General features: G+C 41.7%; 3 protein-coding genes across 5 annotated transcripts; all 3 read right to left on the minus strand.

Annotated features, from left to right (window-relative positions):
* Positions 1-1414: 1414 nt before the first annotated feature.
* Positions 1415-14692, minus strand: dnajc3a (DnaJ (Hsp40) homolog, subfamily C, member 3a). Of its 3 annotated transcripts, none has more exons than XM_020456172.2 (12): positions 14355-14573; positions 12459-12566; positions 12157-12281; positions 11866-11940; positions 9768-9920; positions 9416-9597; positions 9172-9291; positions 7308-7413; positions 7055-7178; positions 2743-2875; positions 2480-2628; positions 1415-1924 (listed from the first exon to the last, which is right to left on the minus strand). In XM_020456172.2, exons 1-12 carry the CDS (start codon positions 14434-14436, stop codon positions 1779-1781), a joined length of 1503 nt encoding a protein of 500 aa, XP_020311761.1. In that variant the 5' UTR covers positions 14437-14573; the 3' UTR covers positions 1415-1778. The 3 variants fall into 3 exon arrangements, with proteins under 3 accessions (XP_020311761.1, XP_031651738.1, XP_020311768.1); XM_020456179.2 differs by having other exon boundaries at positions 1638-1924; positions 14480-14692; XM_031795878.1 differs by having other exon boundaries at positions 2480-2875; positions 14355-14552.
* A 207-nt stretch (positions 14693-14899) lies between these two features.
* On the minus strand, positions 14900-19557 carry cldn10l2 (claudin 10-like 2). Its single transcript, XM_020499117.2, has 7 exons — positions 19158-19557; positions 18759-18920; positions 18583-18667; positions 18369-18479; positions 16722-18205; positions 16368-16514; positions 14900-15807 (listed from the first exon to the last, which is right to left on the minus strand). The coding sequence occupies exons 1-5, from the start codon at positions 19387-19389 to the stop codon at positions 18007-18009; spliced, it is 789 nt and encodes a 262-aa protein (XP_020354706.1). The 5' UTR covers positions 19390-19557; the 3' UTR covers positions 14900-15807; positions 16368-16514; positions 16722-18006.
* A 658-nt stretch (positions 19558-20215) lies between these two features.
* On the minus strand, positions 20216-24596 carry LOC109902620 (claudin-10). Its single transcript, XM_020499131.2, has 5 exons — positions 24219-24596; positions 22745-22906; positions 22577-22658; positions 20858-20962; positions 20216-20766 (listed from the first exon to the last, which is right to left on the minus strand). The coding sequence occupies exons 1-5, from the start codon at positions 24436-24438 to the stop codon at positions 20634-20636; spliced, it is 702 nt and encodes a 233-aa protein (XP_020354720.1). The 5' UTR covers positions 24439-24596; the 3' UTR covers positions 20216-20633.
* Between the last annotated feature and the right edge of the window lie 171 nt (positions 24597-24767).

Genomic DNA, 24767 nt, shown 5'->3' on the forward strand with positions numbered 1-24767 from the left:
GTGTGATGAGCCCCAACATCACGTGTAACTGTATCGTGCCATTTCCCTTACATAAAGTCTCGTAGGCCTAAGTTGCTAGAGTCGGACATTCACTATTAAAATGTGTTCTTTACGGCCCGCAATGGAAACATGTTGAGTATTTTGCAGCTCGAGACTAATATCTAGGAGTTGATACATGCCGTGGTATCGCAGACGCTGTTTGCTAATGCTCAGACAGCGACTCGTCTCGGCAGACTATTTTGCAACGTAGCCTATTCATGACTCAGCCATAACCCTTGTAATTTATAACAGTAACACTGTCGTCGATATGTTCCCTGCCTTTTGAGTCAGTATATTATATAGCACCATCTTTGGTTTTACCCTTCTTCCTTGTCCTCCAGTGGGTGGCCTAGGCGTGTCCAGGATACCTTGCATATCCATTTTTGCCGCAGCGTGGGAGAATTCTAGAAGTGCACACTTCGGGAGAAAGGAGAGATTTAAAAGCACGTTGTACCCTTTACAGTCAGCACTTGTATATTGATCAGTTAATATTTACATAAGTATTCAGACCCTTTGCTATGACTAAAAATTGAGCTCCGGTGCATCCTGTTTCCATTGATCACCCTTGAGATGTTTCTACAGCTTGAAGTCCACCTGTGGCAAATTCAATTGATTGGACATGATTTGGAAAAGTCTATAAACACCGGTCTATATAAGGTCCCACAGTTGACAGTGCATGTCAGGACAAAAACCAAGCCCAGGTTGTAGGGATTTTTTGCAGAGCTGAGAAAGGATTCCGTCGAGGCACAGATGTGGGGAAGGGTACCAAAAAAGTTCTGCAGCATTGGTGGCCTCCATGATCCTTAAAAGGAAGAAGTTTGGAACAACCAAGACTTACTAGAGTTGGCCACCTGGCCAAACTGAGCAACCGGGGGAAGAGGGGCCTTGGTCATTGAGGTGACCAAGCACCCAATGGTCAGTCTGACAGAGCTCTAGAGTTCTTATATGGAGCTGGGAGAACCTTCCAGAAGGACAACCATCTCTGCAGCACTCCACCAATCAGGCCTTTATGGTAGAGTGGCCAGATGGCAGCCACTCCTCAGTAAAAGGAGAAACACCCCAAATACAGGTGTGCCAAGCTTGTAGCATCACACGCAAAAAGCCTAGAGGCTGTAGTTGCTGCCAAAAGGAGCTGAAAACTTACATAAGTGTTTATTTTTAATAAATTAGCAAACATTTCGAAAATCCTGTTTTGCTTTGTCATTATTGGGTATTGTATGTAGATTGAGGGAAAACATTTATTTAATCCCTTTTACAAAAGGCTGTAACGAAACTAAATGTGGTAAAAAGGGGTCAAGGGGGTCTGAATACTTTCTGAAGGCACTGTAAATGTATAAATGGGACATTACTGAATTCCAAAAGTAATGCCATGATACTAGAAGCATAAATAGATCTTTATTTACAATGACTCCATTCATATAAAAATAGTACTGCATCTATGTACACATTAGGAATGGATACCAATTTTCAGTGTACACCACAAAAGGTGTTGTCTCTTTGGAATTAACCCAGAACTCAAATTGAAGATGGGAGTTGCCGCAAAGATTAAAAATGTTTAAAAAGTCAGAGTTGCATCAGAGAATGTAGCTCCAAAAACATATCGTTCAACAGCAAAGACATCTTTAATCTGTTCAAGTTGTCTCAGACATGTCATCATGAAGGTAATTGTGCTCTCCCTGAACGAGAGAGAGGTTAAGCTACAACCATACTGGATCAATGCCCAGAAGCGCCTCTAAGGCTCACTGGTAGTTGAATTTGAAGTTGAACTGTCCGGAGCTGAAGGGGTTAAAGCCCTGGAAACCACTGTGAAAGTTCTGATGGTGTCCACCCTGTTGGCTCTCTGGGTCCATGGGGTCCTCGCCATTGTCAAACTTCTGCCGCATCTCTGTACAGGCACATAGACAGACACAGCAATGTCAACGCTGTTAACAGAGCAACAATAGGCTGAGTGGAGGCATTCAGCGTTTTGAAACTGAACGATCGAGAGCAGTTGAGAACCCTACGCATATTTGACAGGTGGCTAGTTTTTCATCCATATGACAGGAGACACCATTTGATATTAATTGAACGGGTAGGTAGACAGCACCGAGTCCTCCCAAACAATGTGACAAGAGTACTGCTAAATCAATACAACTAAAGCGCAAATTGAAGGTTTGACCATCTAGTACAGAGGGTGATACATACAATATGCCCAAATAAATCCTAGAAGTATACTAAGTGACATTTTATATAGAATGTCATGAAAGTATTGATTGGGAGATGAAGGATAAACATTTCTACTGCGTTGAAAATGCACTAGAGAACTTGGGTCTGTACAGAGTGGTGCATGATGAACTCTGGGTTATCTGACCCTATACATCTGTCTGCTTCAGTCTTCATTGACATCTGGTTAGTGAACAGCTGCTGAGGGGGGAGTAAGCTCTGCCCATTGGACATTTACCTGGATCAGTGAGCACTTCCTTGGCCTGAACAATGTCAATGAACTTCTTCTCTGCCTTCTTCTTCTCCACAGGATCCTGGAAGTTGTCTGGGTGCCACTGCTGCGCCTGCTTCCTGTAGGCCTTTACGATCTCCTTCTTCTGGGCAGTCCTGCGACAGGGCCAAACAGAGGTAATAAAATTCTGTTCTACTCGACAGTGTTCTACATGAGCTATGACTAGCAGAGCACCCCAGTCCCGACCAGCATAGCAGTTTGTAATGCACCTCTTAATGCCCAGGATCTTGTAGTAGTCTCTCTTCTGGGACTGTTTGAGGAGGCGCTGTGCTTTCTCAAGCCCTTCCTTGATCTGCCGGTCATTCTCACTGTGCTCGCGGGCAGTCTCATAGTCCTTGATAGCTGCAGAGAGAGTAAACCCCCATAAATAACCTGTAATACGTGTGTATTCAATTGGGGGGGGGGGGGGGGGGTCTATACAATACCCCCATTATTTTTGCATTCCCGAAGTCTGGTTCTGGTGATTAACCAGGTCTGTATAATACGCTGTCTCGTCATGGAGTAAACCCAATCATCTTAAGTTCAGTGTGATGTGCATCGATTCCAGCAGCCTGTGTGGACTAGAAGGTGGCGTGTGGTGGTTGAAGGCAGCCGTACTCTGTGAGGCGGACGGGCGGGCGGCTGGGCGAGAGGGAGGATTTAAGAGATGCTGCGGTTTACTGCGCCCTGTGGAGCCTGACAGTTTAAAAGCCCACATGACCGAGTCTGTGATGCTACCACCCGCCCGCCGCTCTCGGTGTTCACGCCTAAGCAGATAAAGTGCCTTAATGACAATTTACGCCTCCTTTGCTGCCCAGTCAACATCCCCTGCGGTTGCTAGGCTGGTGTTTAGGAGATGGAGCCCTGGTGCGGGTAGCGCGCGCAGTTCCGACTGCCCAGATCGCCTGTGGCTACATGGAAGCTGCCTGAGCCGCATCGCAGCCAGCCACACATCCACGCTATTTATACACCGCAAAAACACTCACCACACAAACACGCCTCCGAGGCTAACAGGGAGCTTTCTAAATCACCCGATTGTTTTGGAACAATTCCATTCACACTTTCCTCCTTTTAAAAAATGTTAGCACCCTTGTATAAAATGTACTATTTCAAGTCTACATCCATGACTAGCCTTTCAACAATTTGTCATGAGAATTGTTGGTCTAGCGTAGCAGTAGGATTGGAAGTACACACCTACACTGTAGCAACAACTCCAGAGACCACAGGTAAGACTTGGCAAAGTGTTAAGGTCCCTTCCGTTTGGACCAGTACAGATGGCACCACTGAGCCTGTGTGAGTGTGTTGGCTCTGCCACCACTGAATTGCTAGTGGCTTGATTAACGAGTGGCTCTGCAGCCTGGGAGGCAGCAGAGCTGTATATCACTCCAGGTTTTGCTTACTGCTTACTAGGGTCCAGATCAGAGGGGAAATTGCTCCCTCTGCATTTATAATACTATTGCATCACTTTGAGCTGACTAAATCACTGTTGAACAGAAAACTTAAAGTTAGTACATATTTTTCCTCCCATCCTTTAAAATTGTAGTAGCAATGTGTCTAACAAATAATTGCTTTTCATAGATTATAGATGAACGTTACTCCGATAGTAAAACAGTGCCCTCTAGTTTTATCCTTCAGAATAATTCAGTCTACAAAGCCTCAACACCACTCCAAAAAAGAAGCCAAAAAAGAAGCCAAGACAATGTTGAACAGCAAACCTGACAAGATTCCACTGTTCAGCATGTTGTATGGACAGACTCATCCATGTCAGGAAAAAGTCAGATGCAATTAGAGAAGAGGTGAGTTCCTCCCATACTAATGTAAAAGTGCTTTAAACACTGGAAAGAGCACTATATAAATGCATTCGGGAAATATTCAGACCCCTTCCTTTTTTCCACATTGTAAAGTTACAGCCTTATTCTAAAATATATATATATATTTTATCCTTATTGACACACAACACCACATAATGATGAAGCGAAAATAGGTTTAGGAATGTTTACAAATATATTAAATAAAAAACAAAATACCTTCCAAGTATTTATACCCTTTGCTATGAGACTCGAAATTGAGCTCAGGTTAATTCGGTTTCAATTGATCATCTATGAGGAGGTTTCTACAACTTGGGAGTCCACCTGTGGTAAATTTAAAAGATTGGACATGATTTGGAAAGGCACACACGCACGTCTATATCAGGTCCCACAGTTGACAGTGCATGTCAGAGCAAAAACCAAGCCATGAGGTTGAAGGAATTGTCCGTAGAGCTCAAAGACAGGATTGTGTCAAGGCACAGATCTGGGAAAGGGTACCAACAACAATTCTGCAGCATTGAAGGTCCCCAAGAACACAGTGGCCTCCATTCTTAAGTGGAAGAATTTTAGAACCACCAACAACCATACTAGAGCTGACCACCCAGCAAAACTGAGCAATAGGGGGAAATAGGGCCTTGGTCAAGGAGGTGACCATAAATCTGATGATCACTGACAGAGCTCCTGAGTTCCTATGTGAAGATGGGACAACCATCTCTGCAGCACTCCACCAATCAGGCCTTGATGGCAGGGTGGCCAGACATAAACCACTCCTCAGTAAAAGGGCACATGACAGCCTGCTTGGAGTTCACCAAAAGGCACCTAAAGACTCTCTGGTCTGATGAAACCGAGATTCAACTCTTTGACCTGAACGCCAAGCGTCACGTCTGGAGGAGACCTGGCACCATCCCTTTGGTGAAGTATCGGTGGCAGCATCATGCTGTGGGGATGTTTCAGCAGCAGGGACTGGGAGACTAGTCAGGATCGAGGGAAAGATGAACAGAGCAAAGTACAGAGAGATCCCTGATAATAAAATAAAAAAAACCTGCTCCAAAGCGCTCAGACTTGGGTGAAGGTTCACCTTCCAACAGGACAATGACCCTAAGCAGAGTAAAGACAACGCAGGAGTGGCTTCGGGACAAGTTTCTGGATGTCCTTGAGTGGCCCAGCCAGAGCCCAGGTATAAACCCTATCTAACATCTCTGGAGAGACTGAAAATAGCTGTGCAGCGACGCTCCCATCCAACCTGACAGAGCCTGAAAAGGATCTGTCGAGAAGAATGGGAGAAACTCCCCAAATACAGGTGTGCCAAGCTTGTAGCGTCATACCCAAGAAGACTCTAGGCTGAATACTGAATAGTTATGTAAAGGTCAGGTTGAAGTCAGAAGTTTACATACACCGTAGCCAAATACATTTAAACTCAGTTTCACAATTCCTGACATTTAATCCTAGTAAATATTCCCCGTCTTAGGTCAGTTAGGATCACCACTTTATTTTAAGAATCTGAAATGCCAGAATAATAGAAGGATTTATTTCAGCTTTTATTTCTTTCATCATATTCCCAGTGGTTCAGAAGTTTACATTACACTCAATTAGTATTTGGTAGCATTGCCTTTATTTGTTTCACTTGGGACAAACCATTCAGGTAGCCTTCTACAAGCTTCCCATAATAAGTTGGCTGAATTTTGGACCATTCCTCCTGACAGAGCTGGTATAACGAAGTCAGGTTTGTAGGCCTCCTTGCTCGCACACGTTTTTTCAGTTCTGCCCACAAATGTTCTATGGGATTGAGGTCAGGGCTTTGTGATGGCCACTCCAATACCTTGACTTTGTTGTCCTTAAGCCATTTTGCCACAACTTTGGAAGTATGCTTGGGGTCATTGTCCATTTGGAAGACCCATTTGCAACCAAGCTTTAACTTCCTGACTGATGTCTTGAGATGTTGCTTCAATATATCCACAATTTTCCTTCCTCGTGAAGCTATCTATTTTGTGAAGTGCACCAGTCCCTCCTGCAGCAAAGCACCCCCACAACATGCTGCCACCCCTGTGCTTCACGGGTGGGTTGGTGTTCTTCGGCTTGCAAGCCTCCCCGTTTTTCCTCCAAACATAACAATGGTCATTTTGACCAAACAGTTCTATTTTTGTTGTTGCATTAGAGGACATTTCTCCAAAAAGTAAGATCTTTGTCCCCAAACGCAGTTGCAAACCGTAGTCTGGCTTTTTTATGACGGTTTTGGAGGTGGCTGAGCGGCCTTTCAGGTTATGTCAATATAGGACTCGTTTAACTGTGGATATAGATACTTTTGTACCCGTTTCCTCCAGCATCTTCACAAGGTCCTTTGCTGTAGTTCTGTGATTGATTTACACTTTTCGCACCAAAGTTCATCCATCTCTAGGAAACAGAAAATTAGTTGTGTCATGCACAAAGTAGATGTCCTAACCGACTTGCCAAAACCATAGTTTGTTAACAAGACATTTTTGAAGTTGAAAAACTAGTTTTAAATGACTCCAACCTAAGTGTATGTAAACTCCAACTATGTATGCATGTATACACAAGTCATTATGACTTATTGTATGTAGATTGAGGGAAGGAAAAAAACAAATTCATCCATTTTAGAATAAGGCTATAATGCAACAAAATGTGGAACAAGTCCAGGGGTTTCAATACTTTCCGAATGCACTGTAAATTATGCACTGTAAAGCCATTCAATTATTACAAATGAATTAGATATTACCTTCCTCGTACTGTTCATCCAGTAGGTAGGCCTCTGCTCTGTCCTTCAACACATTCACATTCTGAGGGTCAGACTGAAGGACCTCACTGCACACTGTGATGGCTCTGCTTACATCCTGCTGCTCCTGAACAAGGACACGAAGGGACATGCTCATACTACAAAACCAAACTCAGTCAAAAGACACGTCTACATTTCATTAGTAATTCAAAAAAACGTTTGTCCAGTCAAATCTGCATTAGACAGATCGTCATACCTGTGCCAGACAGTGGCAGATGCGCTCCTTTGCATGGTGCGAGTACTGGGGAACATTTGGCTCAGTCTTAATCACGGACTCGTATTTACTCACTGCATCTCCATACCTACACGTGGGTTTGGGGTAAAATAGGAGTCTTAGTGACGTCTTGCCGCTAGAATTTTACGTAAAATTCACCACACCCCCAGACCTACAGTACCAGTCAAAAGTTTGGACACGCCTACCCATTCAAGGGTTTTTCTTAATTTTGACTATTCTACATTGTCGAATAATAGTGAAGACATCAATGCTATGAAATAACATATGGAATCATGTAGTAACCAACAAAAAGAGTTAAACAAAACATTTTATATTTGAGATTCTTCAAAGTAGCCACCCTTTGCCTTCATGACAGCTTTGCACACTTGGCATTCACTCAACTGGCTTTGTGAGGTAGTCACCTGGAATGAATTTCAATTAACAGGTGTGCCTTGTTAAAAGTTCATTTGTGGAATTTATTTCCTTCTTAATGCGTTTGAGCCAATCAGTTGTGTTGTGACCATGTAGGGGTAGTATACAGAAGATTTGGTAACGAGACCAAGTCCTTATTATGGCAAGAACAGCTCAAATAAGCAAAGAGAAATTACAGTCCATCGTTACTTATAAAACATGAAGGTCAGTCGATCTAGAACATTTCAAGAACTTTTAAAGTTTATTTAAGTGCAGTCGCAAAAACCAAGCGTTATGATGAAACTGTCTCTCAACTGGCCACAGGAAAGGAACACCCAGAGTTACCTTTGCTGCAGAGGATAAGTTCATTAGAGTTAACAGCATATCAGATTGCAGCTACAATAAATGCTTCAGAGTTCAAGTAACAGACACCTCAACTGTTCAAAGGAGACTGAATCAGGCCTTCATGGTCAACTTGCTGCAAAGAAACCAAGAAGAAGAAGAGACTTGTTTGGGCCAAGAAACACGAACAATGGACATTAGACCGGTGGAAATCTGTCCTTTGGTTCCAACCGCCGTGTCTTTGTGAGACGCAGAGTAGGTGAGCGGATGATCTCTGCATGTGTGGTTCCCACTGTGAAGCATGGAGGAGGTGGTGTGATGGTGCTTTGCTGGTGACACTGTCGGTGATTTATTTAGAATTCAAAGCACACTTAACCAGCATGTCTACCACGGCATTCTGCTGCGATACACCATCCCACCTGGTTTGCGCTTAGTGGGACTATCATCCAGGCTGTGTAAGGGCTGTTTGACCAAGAAGGAGAGTGATGGAGTGCTGCATCAGATGACCTCCACAATAACCCAATTGAGATGGTTTGGAATGAGTTGGTGCACAGAGTGAAGGAAAAGCAGCCAACAAGTGCTCAACATATGTGGGAACTCCTTCAAGATTGTTGGAAAATAATACCTCAAAGCTGGTTGAGAGAATGTCAAGAGTGTGCAAAACTGCAATCAAGGCAAAGGGTGGCTACTTTGAAAAATATAAAACATTTTGATATGCTTAACACTTTTTTGGTTACTACATGATTCCAGATGTGTTATTTCATAGTTTTGATGTCTTCACTATTATTCTACAATGTAGAAAATAGTACAAATATTCTAAAAACTTCAATGAATGTGTTCAAATTTTTGACTGGTACCGATGATGCTAAATGTGATGTCAGATCCATTTAGAGAGAGTCTGCTTTTAATAGCTTATTGGGGGAGAGGATATGTATGAGAGGAGAAATAAATAATTTATAGGATACACACAGTATCTACAATGGATGTGTTCTCTGCTGATGCAAGGGTATATTATTAATACACAGGGACACACAGGGACACACAGGGACACACAGGGACACACAGGGACACACAGGGACACACAGGGACACACCTCTGCTGCTGGATCAACTCCTCTGCAGACTGGATGTGTTTGTTGAGCTTCTTGACTTGTTTGTAGTGGCTGTAACACTGTTCATGGTCTGGGTCCAGCTTCAGACATTCTCGAACCTCACTGGAGACAGAGGAAACACAACCAGAAGAACCAGTCAGGTATCCTCTCAATGAATTACATCTAGGGATGCAGCTTTGTCCAAAAGTAACATGTGTGTCAATCTCACATTCACGGACAGTCTTACTTGAGGGACATTTCGTGGTCACCCAGGTGGTAGTAGATGGTGCTGAGTTTGTAGAAGGCCTGGGTGTTGTCACTCTTCAGTTTGGAGGCAGCCGTCAGGTCACTGATGGCCTTGCCCATCTCTCCCATCTGGATGAAGCACTCTGCCCGCAGCTCTCTAGAGGTGACGTCCCACACACACGTCTGGCAGGAAAGCAGTACAGCTCAATATGTGTCAACAGACTTGGTATAATGTTATGTTAGTGATGACAGTGACAATATCTAGTCTCAGGAAGAACAGCCACAGATCATAGTGTACTAGCAAGACTTGCTTTATCTCTGACATTAGGAGTTGAGTCAGGTGTGCCACTCACTTCAATAATTAGGTCCAGTTGGGCAGCAGCGGTGATGTAATCCTTGCGGTCAAAGTTAGCCCGTGACTGAGTCACCCACCTCTGGATTTCATCAGATGTCTTGAGACGACTTTGGGCCTCCTTCTCATCTTTGTCACTAGGGTTCGAATTGAGCTGGAAGAGAGAACCATTCCTTTTAACCAGTAAAAAAGGGAAGGAAGCACACCAGATATTACAGCCTATTTACCTGCCTATTTACTTGAAAAAAAAGTAACATTCCTTGAAAGGATGAACCCACTATTGCAAATACATTTAAAATAACACTAATTCTTAAAAGCTTTTACCCATCACTCCTCCCTGTACTTACAGTCCTGATCCCTGAACCCATTATTCACCAGCATAGTGCTCATCATCGCCATGATAGCAATCTTAGTTAATGGGACATACTTTACAAATAGACTTGGCTATCCTATGAGGATTTCTTGCTAGCTCAGCCCTAAGCAGGGGAGTGATGAATAAGTGTGATGCGTTACAGCATGCCTGTGTAGTAAACTGCTGAAGCAGCAGGAGTGCATGCACCTCTAGCCAGAGTTGTCCAAAGCATACTGGCAAAATATGGCACACATAAAACTGTACAAGTCCAAATGCATATTGCCCAGCTATGACTCAGTGCCACGCAATAGCATGATAGTTGACTTCAATTATGAAACTTTCCACACCTTTAGCGGTCTCTTAAAATCTACTTCTACTAGCGTTTTAAAAACCAGCATTACATTGTGTCTGGGAAGCCACCTGGGAAGTGTCCTTGAATACATCATTTTAAGCCAAACAAAAAACACTCAATCCTGCTATTCTACATTGTAATAAAGTACATTGTGCATAGTGTTCCTCATTGCGTCCCCTCCCAGTATCTGAAGAGGGATGTGTAAATGACAAAGGCCCAAGGGGCTGCAGACCCAGGACAATACCTAAGGTGACAAGTGACTGACATTCGAACTCTACTGCTAGAAGAATTAGGCTACTTCAACATTTCCACTGCGTATACCTACCCACTTAATGGAGTCAAATCATTAAAAGTAGAACTGCAAGGGCAAGGGCATTTATGTCTTCTGGCAATGTTATGAGGCTCCGGGCATAACGGTAACACTAATGGAAAATCTATCAGTGATTTTCACTCTTCATCCTTAAAAAATGGGCACCTGAAAACTATCCCCGATGGGCAAGAGGAGAGATGACTAGACATCCAATTAAGCTTGGTTTATACATTGTGTTCAGTAGGACAGACAATTTCACATTTCCAATGTTAATTTGGCTTATTGAATATGTCTGATATAAATGATAAAATACCACGCCATCTAATTTCATAACTATTTCATTATCCTTATTCCTGTTCAGGTAGGCATTGTTAAATCTTAGCCTTAGGCTATTTGCCAATGAATATGGCAAACAACAAAGCCAGTATCTACATTAGCGCAAGTGCATTAGGTTGATCTGAATAATTTTTTGTTGTTGAGGGATGTACTGTAGATGGAGCTGTTTCCACTGGTCAATACCGACATCTCCTGGCTGCTACTCCTTAAAGTCACCAGTGGTGTAAAGTACTTAAGTAAAAATACCTTAAAGTACTACTTAAGTAGTATCTGTACTTTATTGTTTATATTTGACTACTTTTACTTCACTACATTCCTAAATAAAATAATGTACTTTACACACCATACATGTTCCCCTGACACCCAAAAGTACTCGTTACATTTTGACAGGAAACTGGTCCTATTCACACACTTATCAAGACAACATCCCCTGTCATCCCTACTGCTTTTGATCTGGAGGACTCACTAAACACAAATGCTTCATTTGGTAATTAATGTTTGAGTGTTGGAGTGTGCCCCTGGCTATCCGCCAATGAATAACAAAAATAAAATTATGCCGTCTGGTTTGCTTAATATAAGGAATTTGAAATGGTTTATACTTAAGTACATTTTAGCAATTCCATTTATTTTTGATACTTGAGTAAAAAAGTATTTGGTTTTAAATATACTCAAGTATGACAATTGGGTACTTTTTCCACCACTGCAAGTCACTTCCAGTGAGATTGTTACTGTATGTTGGCATTACTTACAACTTTCTTAAAGTCGCTCTCTGCTTCATCTAGTCTCCCCTGCTTCAGGAGTAGATTGCCTCTCTGAAGTCTTGCCTGTTGGAAGAGTGAGAGACGAGATAAGAGCGTGTCTGCGGTTGATCTTAATCAAATTTACTTTAGTTAGTCTTCCTCTAGTCGAAAAAGACTTTAAAAACACATTAACAGTAAACTACAGTTAATAAACATTTCAAGCATACACTGACCTTGAAACCATATGATAAACACTCTTCCTCTTATGTTTCTGCTGCTAAAAGTAGACAGTGGACTCACCGATGTGAAGTCTGGTTTGAGTTCAATGACTTTGCTCAGATCCGGCAGAGCAGATTTAGATTTGCCCATGGCCAGGTAGACTGTCGCTCTCCTGTAGTAGGCCATGTAGTTCTTTGGATCCCCATCTGAACACGATCAAACACAGGCAATGGCAAAACAATAAAATATATATATATATATTAAACAAATTATAAAATATTATTATAAAATCTGTTAATCATAAAACCCTTTTTTCTTTAAAAAGTACACATGAATATTCAGTTTGATTTTACTGTCAACAATGCAAACCCTTCAGTACTGACCAATAGCAGCATGGAAATGAGAGAGTGCATCAGCCAGCTGTCCAGCAGCAAGGAGTTTCTTCCCCATCTCCAAATGGTTCTCCAAACTTCCATCCTTGCCACATACCCCTGAAACCAAGGAGAATGTCATCCAAAATGTAAGTAACCACGAGTTGTGCATATTACAGTATTTCCACCTTGTAGCTAGTCTTCCATTGCCGTGTGATTTGATACAAAGTGGCTAGCTAGCTACTTCACTAATGATTAAAGTATGGTGACCGCTTAGGTGCTTTTAGCAACTCGGGTGTATTTACATACACTAGCGTTGTTTTCAATTGTATTAGGTTGCTCAAAAACAGTCCATTGGACGCCAGATGTTAAATACAATGACTGCCATCAATCACGTGACACCATGCATTCCTATGCGAGGACTCAATAGCGCATTGAAGATAAATGAAGTCGGTTTAGTTATAAAAGATAAACGACGGTGTGTCGTTTCAATTGGAAACAAATGAGTCATAGTGGGCAGAACAAGCAAGGAGGTGGGCAGAGCCAAGCATGTGTTAGCGAGATCCTATTGGTGCGTTCTAGCATGTATTTGCATATTTCCGTTAGGGAACACCCACTCTGCCAAGTGCGCGTGTGCAATAAAGCAATTCACCTTTGCTCTCCTAAACACCACCATTGTTTAAACTTTGGCAACGGGTAGTCTACAAAGCTTAGTTCACAACAGATTTTAGTTTTGAGAACATAAAACTGTATTGGAATCAAATGTTTCAATGATGAGAAAATTTGCAGAATGTCTGACAAAATCCATCTCTTTCCATCTTCTCCCACTGCCGGCCACTGGGCTTCCTCTCACTACCATATGAGTGGAAACGGTAAGCGGATACTTCACATTTATAAAGCCGGTGAAATATCTGTCTTATTTGTGAGAAGGCATCTCATGGAATAATTTATATCCACAACTTGAGTTACTCCAGGAAGTGATGTTGCAGGCTAGCTCAGTGCTGCCCACTAAGAACGCAACTTTCCGTTCACTATAAATGGGGATTCTGTTTTCTGCTAACAATGCCTGCAGTACAGCCAGCAGTCGGCCTATAACTACCATGGCTTCAATGAGGGGGCAGTCGTTCTCCCCTAGTTAAAAACAACTCCGTCTCAATTTTACTGTACCGGTGGGCATGACGGTTGGTTATTATGAGGGGGGAATTTGAGACAATATCTAAAGGATCGTATTATTAAAACACGTTCCAAACGTGGGTCTGCACCATTGTCGGTTGGTTTTTATGAGGGGGAAATGAGTCTAAAAGTCCCCCACAAGTAAATTATTTTTGTCCACATATGGCGCACGTGCAGTACTTTGATTTTGGCATGAGGTCAGCAGAGAGGACGTGGGAATACAACAGACCCACGTTTGGAAAGTATGTTAAATAATACGATAATTTGTATCAAATTCCCCCCGTCACAATGACCAACAGTCCCGCCCACCGGTACAGTACGTTTAAATATAAGTGTATTTCAACTTCTGGCGGACTGTTTGTGCAACCCAGTACAACTGAAAGCAACGCTAGTGTATGTAAATACACCCGCGTTGCTAAAAGCAATTTACGGCAGCTGTGAAAGTAGCAACATTGTTGCCATGTAAATACAACTCCGTGGTGTAACGTTAGCAAGCCAGGTACCTAGCTAGCAAACAAACGTACTGTATGTACGCAAATGCCAACACAAATGATGGAATACATGAAGCACATGCTGTTTTTAGCCTTACAAACTAGCTAACTCAATCCGGCAACCTAGCTAGTTATCTACTCTAGCTAGTATACTTGTAGTTACTGTCTGTAGGGCAGGTTACTGAACCTGGTAGCATAACTGTAATCAAACATAGGTTGAAATCCATTGTCTGAGAAGGCTTACCTTCGTATCGCAGGTCAATCAAAACAAGAAGAAAAGGAACATAACTTAATATTTTGTGCACAACTGGGTTTATTGCAACCATAATGTAACTGTCTATAGTTCTTAGAAATAAAGGAAAATACTACCTACGACAATTCAAACTCTCACGAAACACTTGACAGTCCCATTTTTAGCTAGATGACAGCTAACGTTACTCAGTTAACCAACCAGACATAAAGCGAGTCCACCGGTCGTGGGTTACTCTGATTGGGCCATTTGTTGGAAAACTCCGCCCCCCACTGTTCGTTCAACGGAGTCGAGCCACGGCAGCACAAAAGTAAGCAGTAAGTGCGTGTCATTCAGTGAAGGGCCAGAGGCTAGTATGAAAAAGCATTTATCTAGCTGTAGGCATGTTCAGTCACGGTTTTGAATAGAAGGCTCAGCCAACAATTAAATATGTGTCTCTGCTGTAGCCTAAACTGATGATGATGCTTATTGATACGGGGTGCAATGGAAATCAAGTACGATTTAGGTTAGGTAGTGTTATGAATGATTGGAACATATGATCAATGTTTGGGATCTTTTATTCACATATAAAATACATTTCAGGACATGGGATGCAATACAAAGCATACAATGGAAAAACAGTTGACCATTGATTAATACCTTCACAGTGTAATTTAGAGTTTAAGGCTTCACAGCAATATGAATACAATACAAATATCTTATGAGTGTACAAAACATTTTGAACACCTTAATATTGAGTTGCACGCCCTTCTGCCCTCAGAACAGCATCAAGTAGTCGGGGCATGGACTCTACAAGCTGTCAAAAGCGTTCCACAGGGATGCTGGCCCATGTTGACTCCAATGCTTCCCACAGTTGTGTCAAGTTGGCTGGGTGTCCTATGGGGGGTGGACCGTTCTTGATACACACATGAAATTGTTGAGTGTGGAAAAACCCAGCAGCGTTGCAGTTCTTGACACACACAAACCAGTGTGCCTGGTACCTACTACCACAGCCAGTTCAAAAGCACTTAAATCTTTGGTCTTGTCCATTCACCCTTTGAATGGCACACATACATTCAATTGTCTCAAGGCTTAAAAATCCATCTTTAACCTGTCTCCTCCCCTTCATCTACACTGATTGAAGTGGATTTAACAAGTGACATCAATAAGGGATCTTTGCTTTCACCTGGTCAGTCTCATAGAAAGAGCTTAATGTTTTTTGTTGTTGTTGTTTTTTTTTTACAAATGTCAAACTGCAGGCCACAAGAGCAGGTCACAACACATACGTGTTCAAACTGGAGGGTGTCTTGCTGCTGCTCCATATGCTCCTAGTCTAACTGCTGGTCTTGGTCTTATGCTCTCTCCACCCTCTGTGAGTTCTGTTGACACTGGTAGGTACCTCTGTTTAGATGGAGGTGCCATGTAGCTATCAGGGAACTTGTAGACAGGCATGTGTTTGTTCTTTGATCTGTGAAGGTTGGATTGGAGATGGAACCATCATTAGATACCCTAATTAGGCACATGATTTGAAATCTAGAGCATGTCATTTAAAAAAGAAAATCTATAAAACACACCTTGATTGACACCCTTCCTTATGTGCAAAGAAACTGCAAATGAGGCCCCCAACGACCAGTAGGTTCGAGCCTCCACATCTAATGGAAACACCTACTTCGATTCCTTTACCTATTAGTATCTGATTTTTTTTAAATACCATGAAGGTGTGTCATGCATTTTCATTGTTTACAACTCCATGTCCCTCCCTTATACTATAATAGCTGTGACGTGTTTTCATATATTACTGAGTACAAATCTAAACCCCTGTTTAAGTATTGGATCTATATAGAATTGATACTAACTCTTGTGCCCTGAAATTGAGATCCTGAAATTCTGCTCTTACTTTGTTTTCATAATAAGAGAATGCAGTCATGGAACACAACCCTGAAACAAGACAACTCGACTGTTCGAGTTCACCCAGGAACCCAATGATCAGAATAACCACGTCAACATCAACAAAAATAAAATGTTTACCAGACACAAGATAGTTAATCCCTCCATCAAAAGTCCCACTTGCGTTTGTAACCTCAGATCCTCCTATTTTAGCGCAGAAGATCCTCCTATCTCAGAATCCCAAGATAATAGAGGTGATAATCAGAGCCCGGAGCATATGGATGCCCCCTGTCCAGGAGGAACAAAGAGACCATGGTTTAGTCACAAACCTTTCAATTCACTACTGCACAATACCTCATCCATTGTTGTACAGCATTAAGATACCGGAGTACATTTTCCTCTTACCTCTCAATGAACCTAATGCAGTTTTATTATTTTGACATACTGTTATCATTTAAAAAAAGACTCCTTCATCCACTTGAATTGTTCACTTACAGTTCAATGCGAACATTGATGGGATACCATTGCAGCTGAACACTCCTGTTGAATCAGAAGTGCAATCCTTCCAGAGATTGGAGAAGTAGTTTGAAGTGGTCAGAACGATGCTGTCTACCTCAGAGCAGGTCCAGATCTCAGTGGCATTGTAGAGCAGACCCGAATCCATCCACTCACACAGAGCACTAAGCAGCCAATCTCCACACACATTGCTACTTTTCTGTAGTTGATTGCTGCCTCTCTGTATGCAACAGACACCAGGCAGAGGGAGAAAGCCAAGTAATGGCAGTTGAGCTGTTGCCGTCCCTTTCAGAACTCAAACTGAGAAGAACTGTGAGCTATCGGGCGAAGGAAGGCTCACCTTCTTCCACCACTCCCACCCCTCCTCAACACATTGAGAGCGTGTCTTTGTGTATATCATCACACCTCCTCTCTCCTAACTGATGGAAAAAGAGGCAAGGTGTATGCTGACCGATGACTTTTCTCCCCATGAGGGCATGCCATGTTTGTTATTGGTACAATATCCAGGATTCTACCAACATTAAGTTTGTTTCGTATAGGCCTAAAAACACAGGTCGTGTTCATGTTATGGCTTTGCCATGATTTTCCATATAGGTTTCAGTCTGCACTAGAGGTTTTACGAAATAGTTGTATCTGCAATAATCACTCCATTATTTCTATTGCATATCCAAAGTTGTATTTATATTCATAAAAATATCAAACATATCATAATTGCATAAAAAGATCCTTCTCATGTCGTACTTTCACAGAATCTCATCTTTTCTGGGTGTATCAATCATACAGACAGAAAACAGATACGCTTAACAGTATGTGGCAGATTTGTAAATTAAAACCTATGGCATAGCAATACAATACATAGCAATACTATCTTAATTTGACCAGTTAAACAGCAGGAAAATAATGAATAATGAAATAATAAAATAATAAATAATGAAAATGTGAATTATTATGTGGATTGAAATTAATGGACTTTTTTTGTTGGGGTTGATACATTTTTAGTTCCAGTAAAGCAAATCTGAAAATTTTACATGGAAATTACAAACTTTAGAAGCCTTTTAAAACCTGAAATACACTCGAATTAGCATTTCCTTCTGTGCAGGAAAATTCTCTGCAACAACAGAGTGATCAAATGAAAATGGACCTGAAAAGACTAGATCAAATAATGTAGCTGGGGAAAAAACAATGTTCACAATTTCCTTAATAGACTTTATCTTAATGGTATTTACAAACACATTGTCTGGAACTAGTACTGTAGCCAATGCCACTACACAAAAGCATCTCTGTCTGACAGTTTCTCAGGTGTTATCTGGGAGATCCTAGTGAGTTTAGAGCTGCTGGTTATCCCTGAGCCGTAGGATCTGTACTGTCTGGGTGGTCTGTAGTATCCAGTGTAAAGGGTTCTGCCTCCGGCCCGAGAGGCCATGTATGTTCGTGTTCTAGGACCACCATGGGCGAGCACCACTCTGAAATAATGAGACATGCAATAAAACATATTTCTCATTGTTCTCATTATTCAATGAAGGCAATACAACGATGGCACACTAGAATGATGGGATCTTACTGTTCAGAGATATAATGAATATCTATCATTCTGATCAAATGACTTGTTCAAAACAGTTTTCTTACTTCGCTTTAGGGAATAGGACTTTGTACACAGTCGCAGCATAGAGAATGGCCCCTAAGAGGATGCAAAAAGACCCAACCAATCCTATAAAAATGGGAGGTCCTAAGTCATACCTTAGAAAATAGTAGAAAGCATACATCAGTACAGTTACTAACATGTGCAGCTGTTAATTTGTATTTTTAATTTCAAACAGATTATTTGAAATATGAATCTTACTTTAGGATTCCTGGCGAAGATTGAGTGAAAGTTGTCCTTGCAACTTTGTTGATGTATAAGCAGTATGCAGCTAAGTCTGACACACCTGTGTGAAGAGGTTTCAGTCATACTAGGAAATGTTGATGGGAAAAAAATAAGTCATCTGGAGAAATGAACATACCATGGACAGTACTTACCACCGACAAAGTGAAATACGGATCCAGCGAACAAAAGCATATCCTTGTTTTTTTCCCCTCCTCCAATATAAGTGCACTCCATGCCAACAAAGCAAAATATTGCACCAAAAAACCCAAGGGTTAGTCCACACATCAGCAGGCCTCTCACTCCCTGGACGATAGCTGTAAAAGAATATATATTTGAAAAAAGTAAAAGGAGAAGAAGATATGAGTCAACATATAATCGATCAGCACAACGTTTTTGTTGTTGCTCTTTCCATTAGAAAAGCGCTACAAGCTCTCAAGAAATCAAAGTCATGTTTGAGTATGAAATAATGCAACAGGATGGTGATCAATTTGCAGAGATCCTACAATGTAATTAATATACCAGAAAGTCAGATGTTTGAACAATGTTCTTACGTTTGACAGACCACAGCACAGGGAAGTCTCTGCAGTTGGTGACTGCTGTCGAGTCTGTGAAGCAGTCCTGCCACAGGTTGGACCAGTACCAGGCCACCTTGATAATGAATGAACCTCCCTGGCCACCTATCTGGGTGATCCTCCAGTAATCCATTGCCATAGTACAAAGTACAAAAAGCCATCCCAGCGTTGAGATCAGGAAACCAGAAACCTGGATCAGCCTTTTCCTCATGGTTCCAGATGAGAAAGGATGGGTGTGCTAACCTGCTGCTCCTAGGCACTCCTGAAGAGGTGCGCGTGAGGGATCGAGACTCAGGACACACGTGATGCCGAGACTGCTGCAGGATGTTGGTGCTTGTTGTCTTGTTTCAGTAGGTGTTAACATGTCTCTCTGGACTGGATGACATGGTGTGTGTGTATAGGAGAGTGTTGATGTGGACTTTGTTGTCAAAACCATGATGGAAGCTGTTTACTGTAAACTGTAAGGAGTGTGGGTCCAACTTGAAATGAATCACATCACTGACAGCTTTACACAAAGGGCATGTGTTTCATTTGAGCCATGCTGGTAAAATGTTTTAATGTTTTTTTTTTAATGTTTTAATCAGTTAATTTAATATGTAATATTCAGAAAAAAATATTATGACTTTCAATATTTAGTGGTAGTAATTCACTTTGTACTATTGTAATGGCATAGTAATTACATCATATTTATGGGAGAGAGGATTATTTGAAACAAGCACAAATACACATGATTTTATAATAGGCTAAATACAATTTTTTTTGTTTTTTTTTCTGAAATAGGTGCCAGTTGAAATTGGACTGTAAATAATGAGTTATTGAAATATACAAGAGGTACTGTAAATGGATAACACTTTTCCAAAAGTGACCTCAAAGATATGTTGATTATAAAACATGCTGTAGTTTATGGTTATGTCAATGGTAGGTTAGAAACATGATGTTGTCGATGTTAAACATAGTTTTAAATGTTCTGTCATTAAAGATTAACAGCATTTTAATGTGTGTCTAGCAGATAAAGAGACAGGCAACACAAGACAATATAACAGTTCACATCCTCACTTTAATGTCAAACAATTATCAAAAAAGAAAATAAAAAAATCAACAATTGTACAGAAAAGTGGTTAGTATTGACACTATTTCGATTCGCAGCGTAGGTCTACCAGAAAGCTCACATTTTATTATAAAGTAAATATCAGAGCCACAAATCTCAGCAAATCTCCTACGAACTCAAAAAGGCTCTGATTTCCATTGGACTAGAAATTAGTGCTGTCATAAATAGGTGAACAGGGGGATCAACTCCAATATAAAGTGATCTCTTTCTGATCTGTCATAATTTGTGACACAATGGGCCAGCCAGTCACGTAACACATTCTTTCTCCTCCTTTTAACTGGTATGGCAGTATATTGGCCTCTCGAGACCATGCCTCTGTTCAGGTTCTGCATTTGTCCTATCATCCCTTACACATAGGCATTCTTATCAAAGTGCTGTACTCTAGAAGAGCTACTGTGGCTCATGGGCTGTGCATGCCCTCTAGGGTGAGAAGAAACATTAGAGGCAGAGGTAGCTCCTCTGTAGGCATAGCCTGTGTGACTAGAGGGAGAGGAGAGAGAGAAAAATGTTAAGTAAACCAATAATGTAATTGACCAAATATCATTACATATTATTGAACTTTATGACTTACCTTGTAGTGGAACTATCTGCTATTGAGAAGCAGAGTATCACCCCTCCCAGAATACAAAAAATAGATCCTGCCCAACCAATGAACAAGGCAACCCCCAGTTCATACCTGGAAAACAGGGGAACAAAGGAGAGTAGTTATTTAACAGCAGCATTACTTCATCCATGATCATGTGGGTCACTGCTGTACAGTGGCTTGTGAAAGTATTCACCCCCCCTTGGCATTTTTTCCTATTTGTTGCCTTTCAACCTGGAGTTAATTTATTTTGGGGGATTTGTATCATGCCTACCACTTTGAAAATGCGAAATATTTTTTGGGTGAAACAAACAAGAAATAAGACAAAAAACAACTTGAGCGTGCATAACTATTCCCCCCCCCCCCCCAGAGTCAATACTTTGTAGAGCCACCTTTTGCAGCAATTACAACTGAAAGTGTCTTGGGGTATGTCTCTATAAGCTTGGCACATCTAGCCACTGGGATTTTTGCCCATTCTTCAAGGCAAAACTGCTCCAGCTCCTTCAAGTTGGATGATTCACTGATATACAGCAATCTTTACGTCATACCACAGATTCTCAATTGGATTGAGTTCTGGGCTTTGATTAGGCCATTCCAATACATTTAAATGTTTCCCCTTAAACCACTCAAGTGTTGTTTCAGCAGTATGCTTAGGGTCATTGTCCTGCTGGAAGGTGAACCTCCGTCCCAATCTCAAATCTCTGGAAGACTGAAACAGGTTTCCCGCAAGAATATCCCTGTATTTAGCGCCAGCCATCATTCCTTCAATTCTGACCAGTTTCCCAGTCCCTGTCGATGAAAAACATCCCCACATAGTGTTTTCCTTGATGTCCAAAAAGCTCAATTTTAGTCTCATCTGACCAGAGTACCTTCTTCCATATGTTTGGGGAGTCTCCCACATGCCTTTTAGCGAACACCAAACGTATTTGCTCATTTTTCTTTAAGCAAGGGCTTTTATCAGGCCACTCTTCCATAAAGCCCAGCTCTGTGGAGTGTATGGCTTAAAGTAGTCCTATGGACAGATACTCCAATTTCCGCTGTGGAGCTTTGCAGCTCCTTCAGGGTTATCTTTGGTCTCTTTGTTGCCTCTGATTAACACCCTCCTTGCCTGGTCCATGAGCAGCCCTCCTTGGCAGGTTTGTTGTGGTGCCATATTTTTTAATAATGGATTTAATGGTGCTCCATGGGATGTGAAACATTTTTTATATTTTTTTTATAACCCAACCCTGATCTGTACTTCTCCACATCTTTGTCCCTGACCTGTTTGGAGAGCTCCTTGGTCTTCATGGTGCCGCTTGCTTGGTGGTACCCCTTGCTTGGTGGTGTTGCAGACTGTGGGGCCTTTCGGAACAGGTGTATATATACTGAGCTCATGTGCCAGACCATGTGACACTTAGATTGGACACAGGCGGACTTATTTAACTAATTATGTGACTTCTGAAGGTAATTGGTTGCACCAGATCTTATTTAGGGGCTTCATATGCACGCACCACTTTTCAGTTTTTTTTATATATCATTTTTTGAAACAAGTTATTTTTTAAATGTCACTTCACCAATTTGGACAATTTTGTGTATATCCATTACATGAAATCCAAATTAAAACCCATTTAAATGACAGGTTGTAATGCAACAAAATAGGAAAAACACCAAGGGGATGAATATTTTTGCAAGGCACTGTATGTCTGATCCATCAAATGAGTTACTCACTTCTGAGCGACAAACATGGGGTTAAAAAACTCAGATGTTATCCTGTGTGCATACAGGGAGCATGCAGACAACGAGCAGAGACCTGCAGAGAAGAAAAGAGCGTTCAGTGCTGCAGACTTGGTAAACTATGCCAGTATTGTCCATCAATGACTGTGACATGATAGTTACCGCTGAGTATGAAATTGACTCCGGCGATGCAAGCTGTCCTGGCTTTGCTTTGGTCTGATCCCCCAATCTTGGTGCACTTCATTCCAACCAAGGCGAAGACAGCACCAAAGAAGCCCAAACATACAGCAGTGATCATCAGACCCCGGCAGGCCTGGATGTAGCCTGGAAGAACAAGCGTCGACCACGTCAGACATCTGTTACACATACCTTTAGGCCATGCTTCTTGATTTGATGCATGGTCAGCTGTAGTTGTAAGCATAGGCGAAGCGTTCCCAATAGCTAAATGTCCCCCAGCCATTTCCCCCAATGCCCTCCCCATCTCATTACACCAACATACCATGCAGAATTACCACACATCAAAAAGTGAAAGCTAAATTATCATTGGCAGATAATTTAGCTTATTTTAACAATTGTGCTTATTTTAACCAATAAAAGGCTTAATCGTCTTATTAAGGTAAAATATCTTGCCAATATTGTAGCTTGGTAGTAAAAAAAACATTTTAAGTGAATTATCACTCAATGTAAGATATTTAGGCTTGCTTAGACTTCACTTTTCATTTGCTCAGCTAACTGTGCAAGCAACAAATTGGTTCAGTATGAATAAACAATAATTTGTAAGCATAACCAGTAATTGTTTCTTAGTAAAGAGATATGCTAATTTGCCGATGTGCCCTTGAGCAAGGCACAACCTTAATTTGCTCCAGGGGTGCCGTACTACTATGGCAGACCCTGTAAAATAACACATTTCACTGCACCTATCCGGTGTATGTGACAATAAAACATATCTTTTTTTGTAGTCTTGAAATTGGAGCTGCCTTTGAGATGTGATTAACAGGCAAATATTAGCTTGGTGGTAAACCCCAGAAATTAGCCAACCATGGCAGAAAGCCCCAAGCTCCCAGTAAATCTAATTTATAGCCTTCAACTCCCATGAAGTTAGGCTAAACATTGACATCTCTGAAGGTAGATGAGTTGTCCCTGGGAGAAAACCTGCATTGTACCTTCCCCCAAAATCTATTAGCACTGGCAAGCTCTGAGCACTTCTCTTTCCAAGTAATGAGCCCTTCTCTTTCCAAGTAATGAGCTTGAAATTGAACTGTGGCACAGTTACACTGATGTGGCAGATCCACTGACCCTCATCTGAGACACACTGACCAGATGCTGAAACACTGCTAGCCTGCAGACTACACTTTCATTAGCACCCATGAAGTTGAGTACAATCCATGTAACAGGCTTTTACAACTAGTCCGTGCATAATGAATGTATTAAGATGTAATAACTTGATCAACTGGATCAAAAAATGGGAATAACTATACATTTACACAATGAGGGCATTAGAAATCACAGTAATATGGAGCTCTTACAGTTTAAAAGCTGTGTATTGTATCACCGTAGGCAAGTAGGCCCTCTTAAGCTTGCAAAGCAGCTGCTATAAGACCCTTTCCCAATGACAAGAAATAAACTTTGAGCAGACCGTCCAGTGCCAGCATGGAGGGAAAGTCCTTGCAGTTGGAGACTCCTGTTGAATCAGTGACACAAGTCTTCCACAGGTTGGACCAGAAGGTAGCTGTGGTGATGACCGTGCCGTCCAGAGAGGACACCTTCCAGTAATCCGTGGGTATGGTGGAGGAGATCAGGACCCAGCCAGACGTGGTGAGAATAAAGGCCAAAATCTCTGTCACCATGTTACTCATTGTGTACAATAGAGTGCTTTCTACTGAAGTTGGTGAGATCTTCAGACAAAAGAGTAACGGTGTGACTGATGGTCCACTGGCCAATGAATATTGTTGAAGACAATCCCAGGCGTGGGCTCTAGAGAAGTAACCCAGGTTAAATGGCCATGGTGGGATTGATGGTTAATATGTCCTGGACTGTTTCATATTCAGTAGGGAGGGGTTTAGCCCTCATTATCGACTGACCAATGGTGTCTACCTTCCTCCACCCCCTCACCTCACACACGTCACTCACTGTGATAGAGTTGATGGCAGCTAACTGTGCCAAAATGGTCAAAGACAGTGGAAAC

This window comes from Oncorhynchus kisutch, linkage group LG2 (assembly GCF_002021735.2).
Source record: "Oncorhynchus kisutch isolate 150728-3 linkage group LG2, Okis_V2, whole genome shotgun sequence".
Lineage (NCBI taxonomy): Eukaryota > Metazoa > Chordata > Actinopteri > Salmoniformes > Salmonidae > Oncorhynchus > Oncorhynchus kisutch.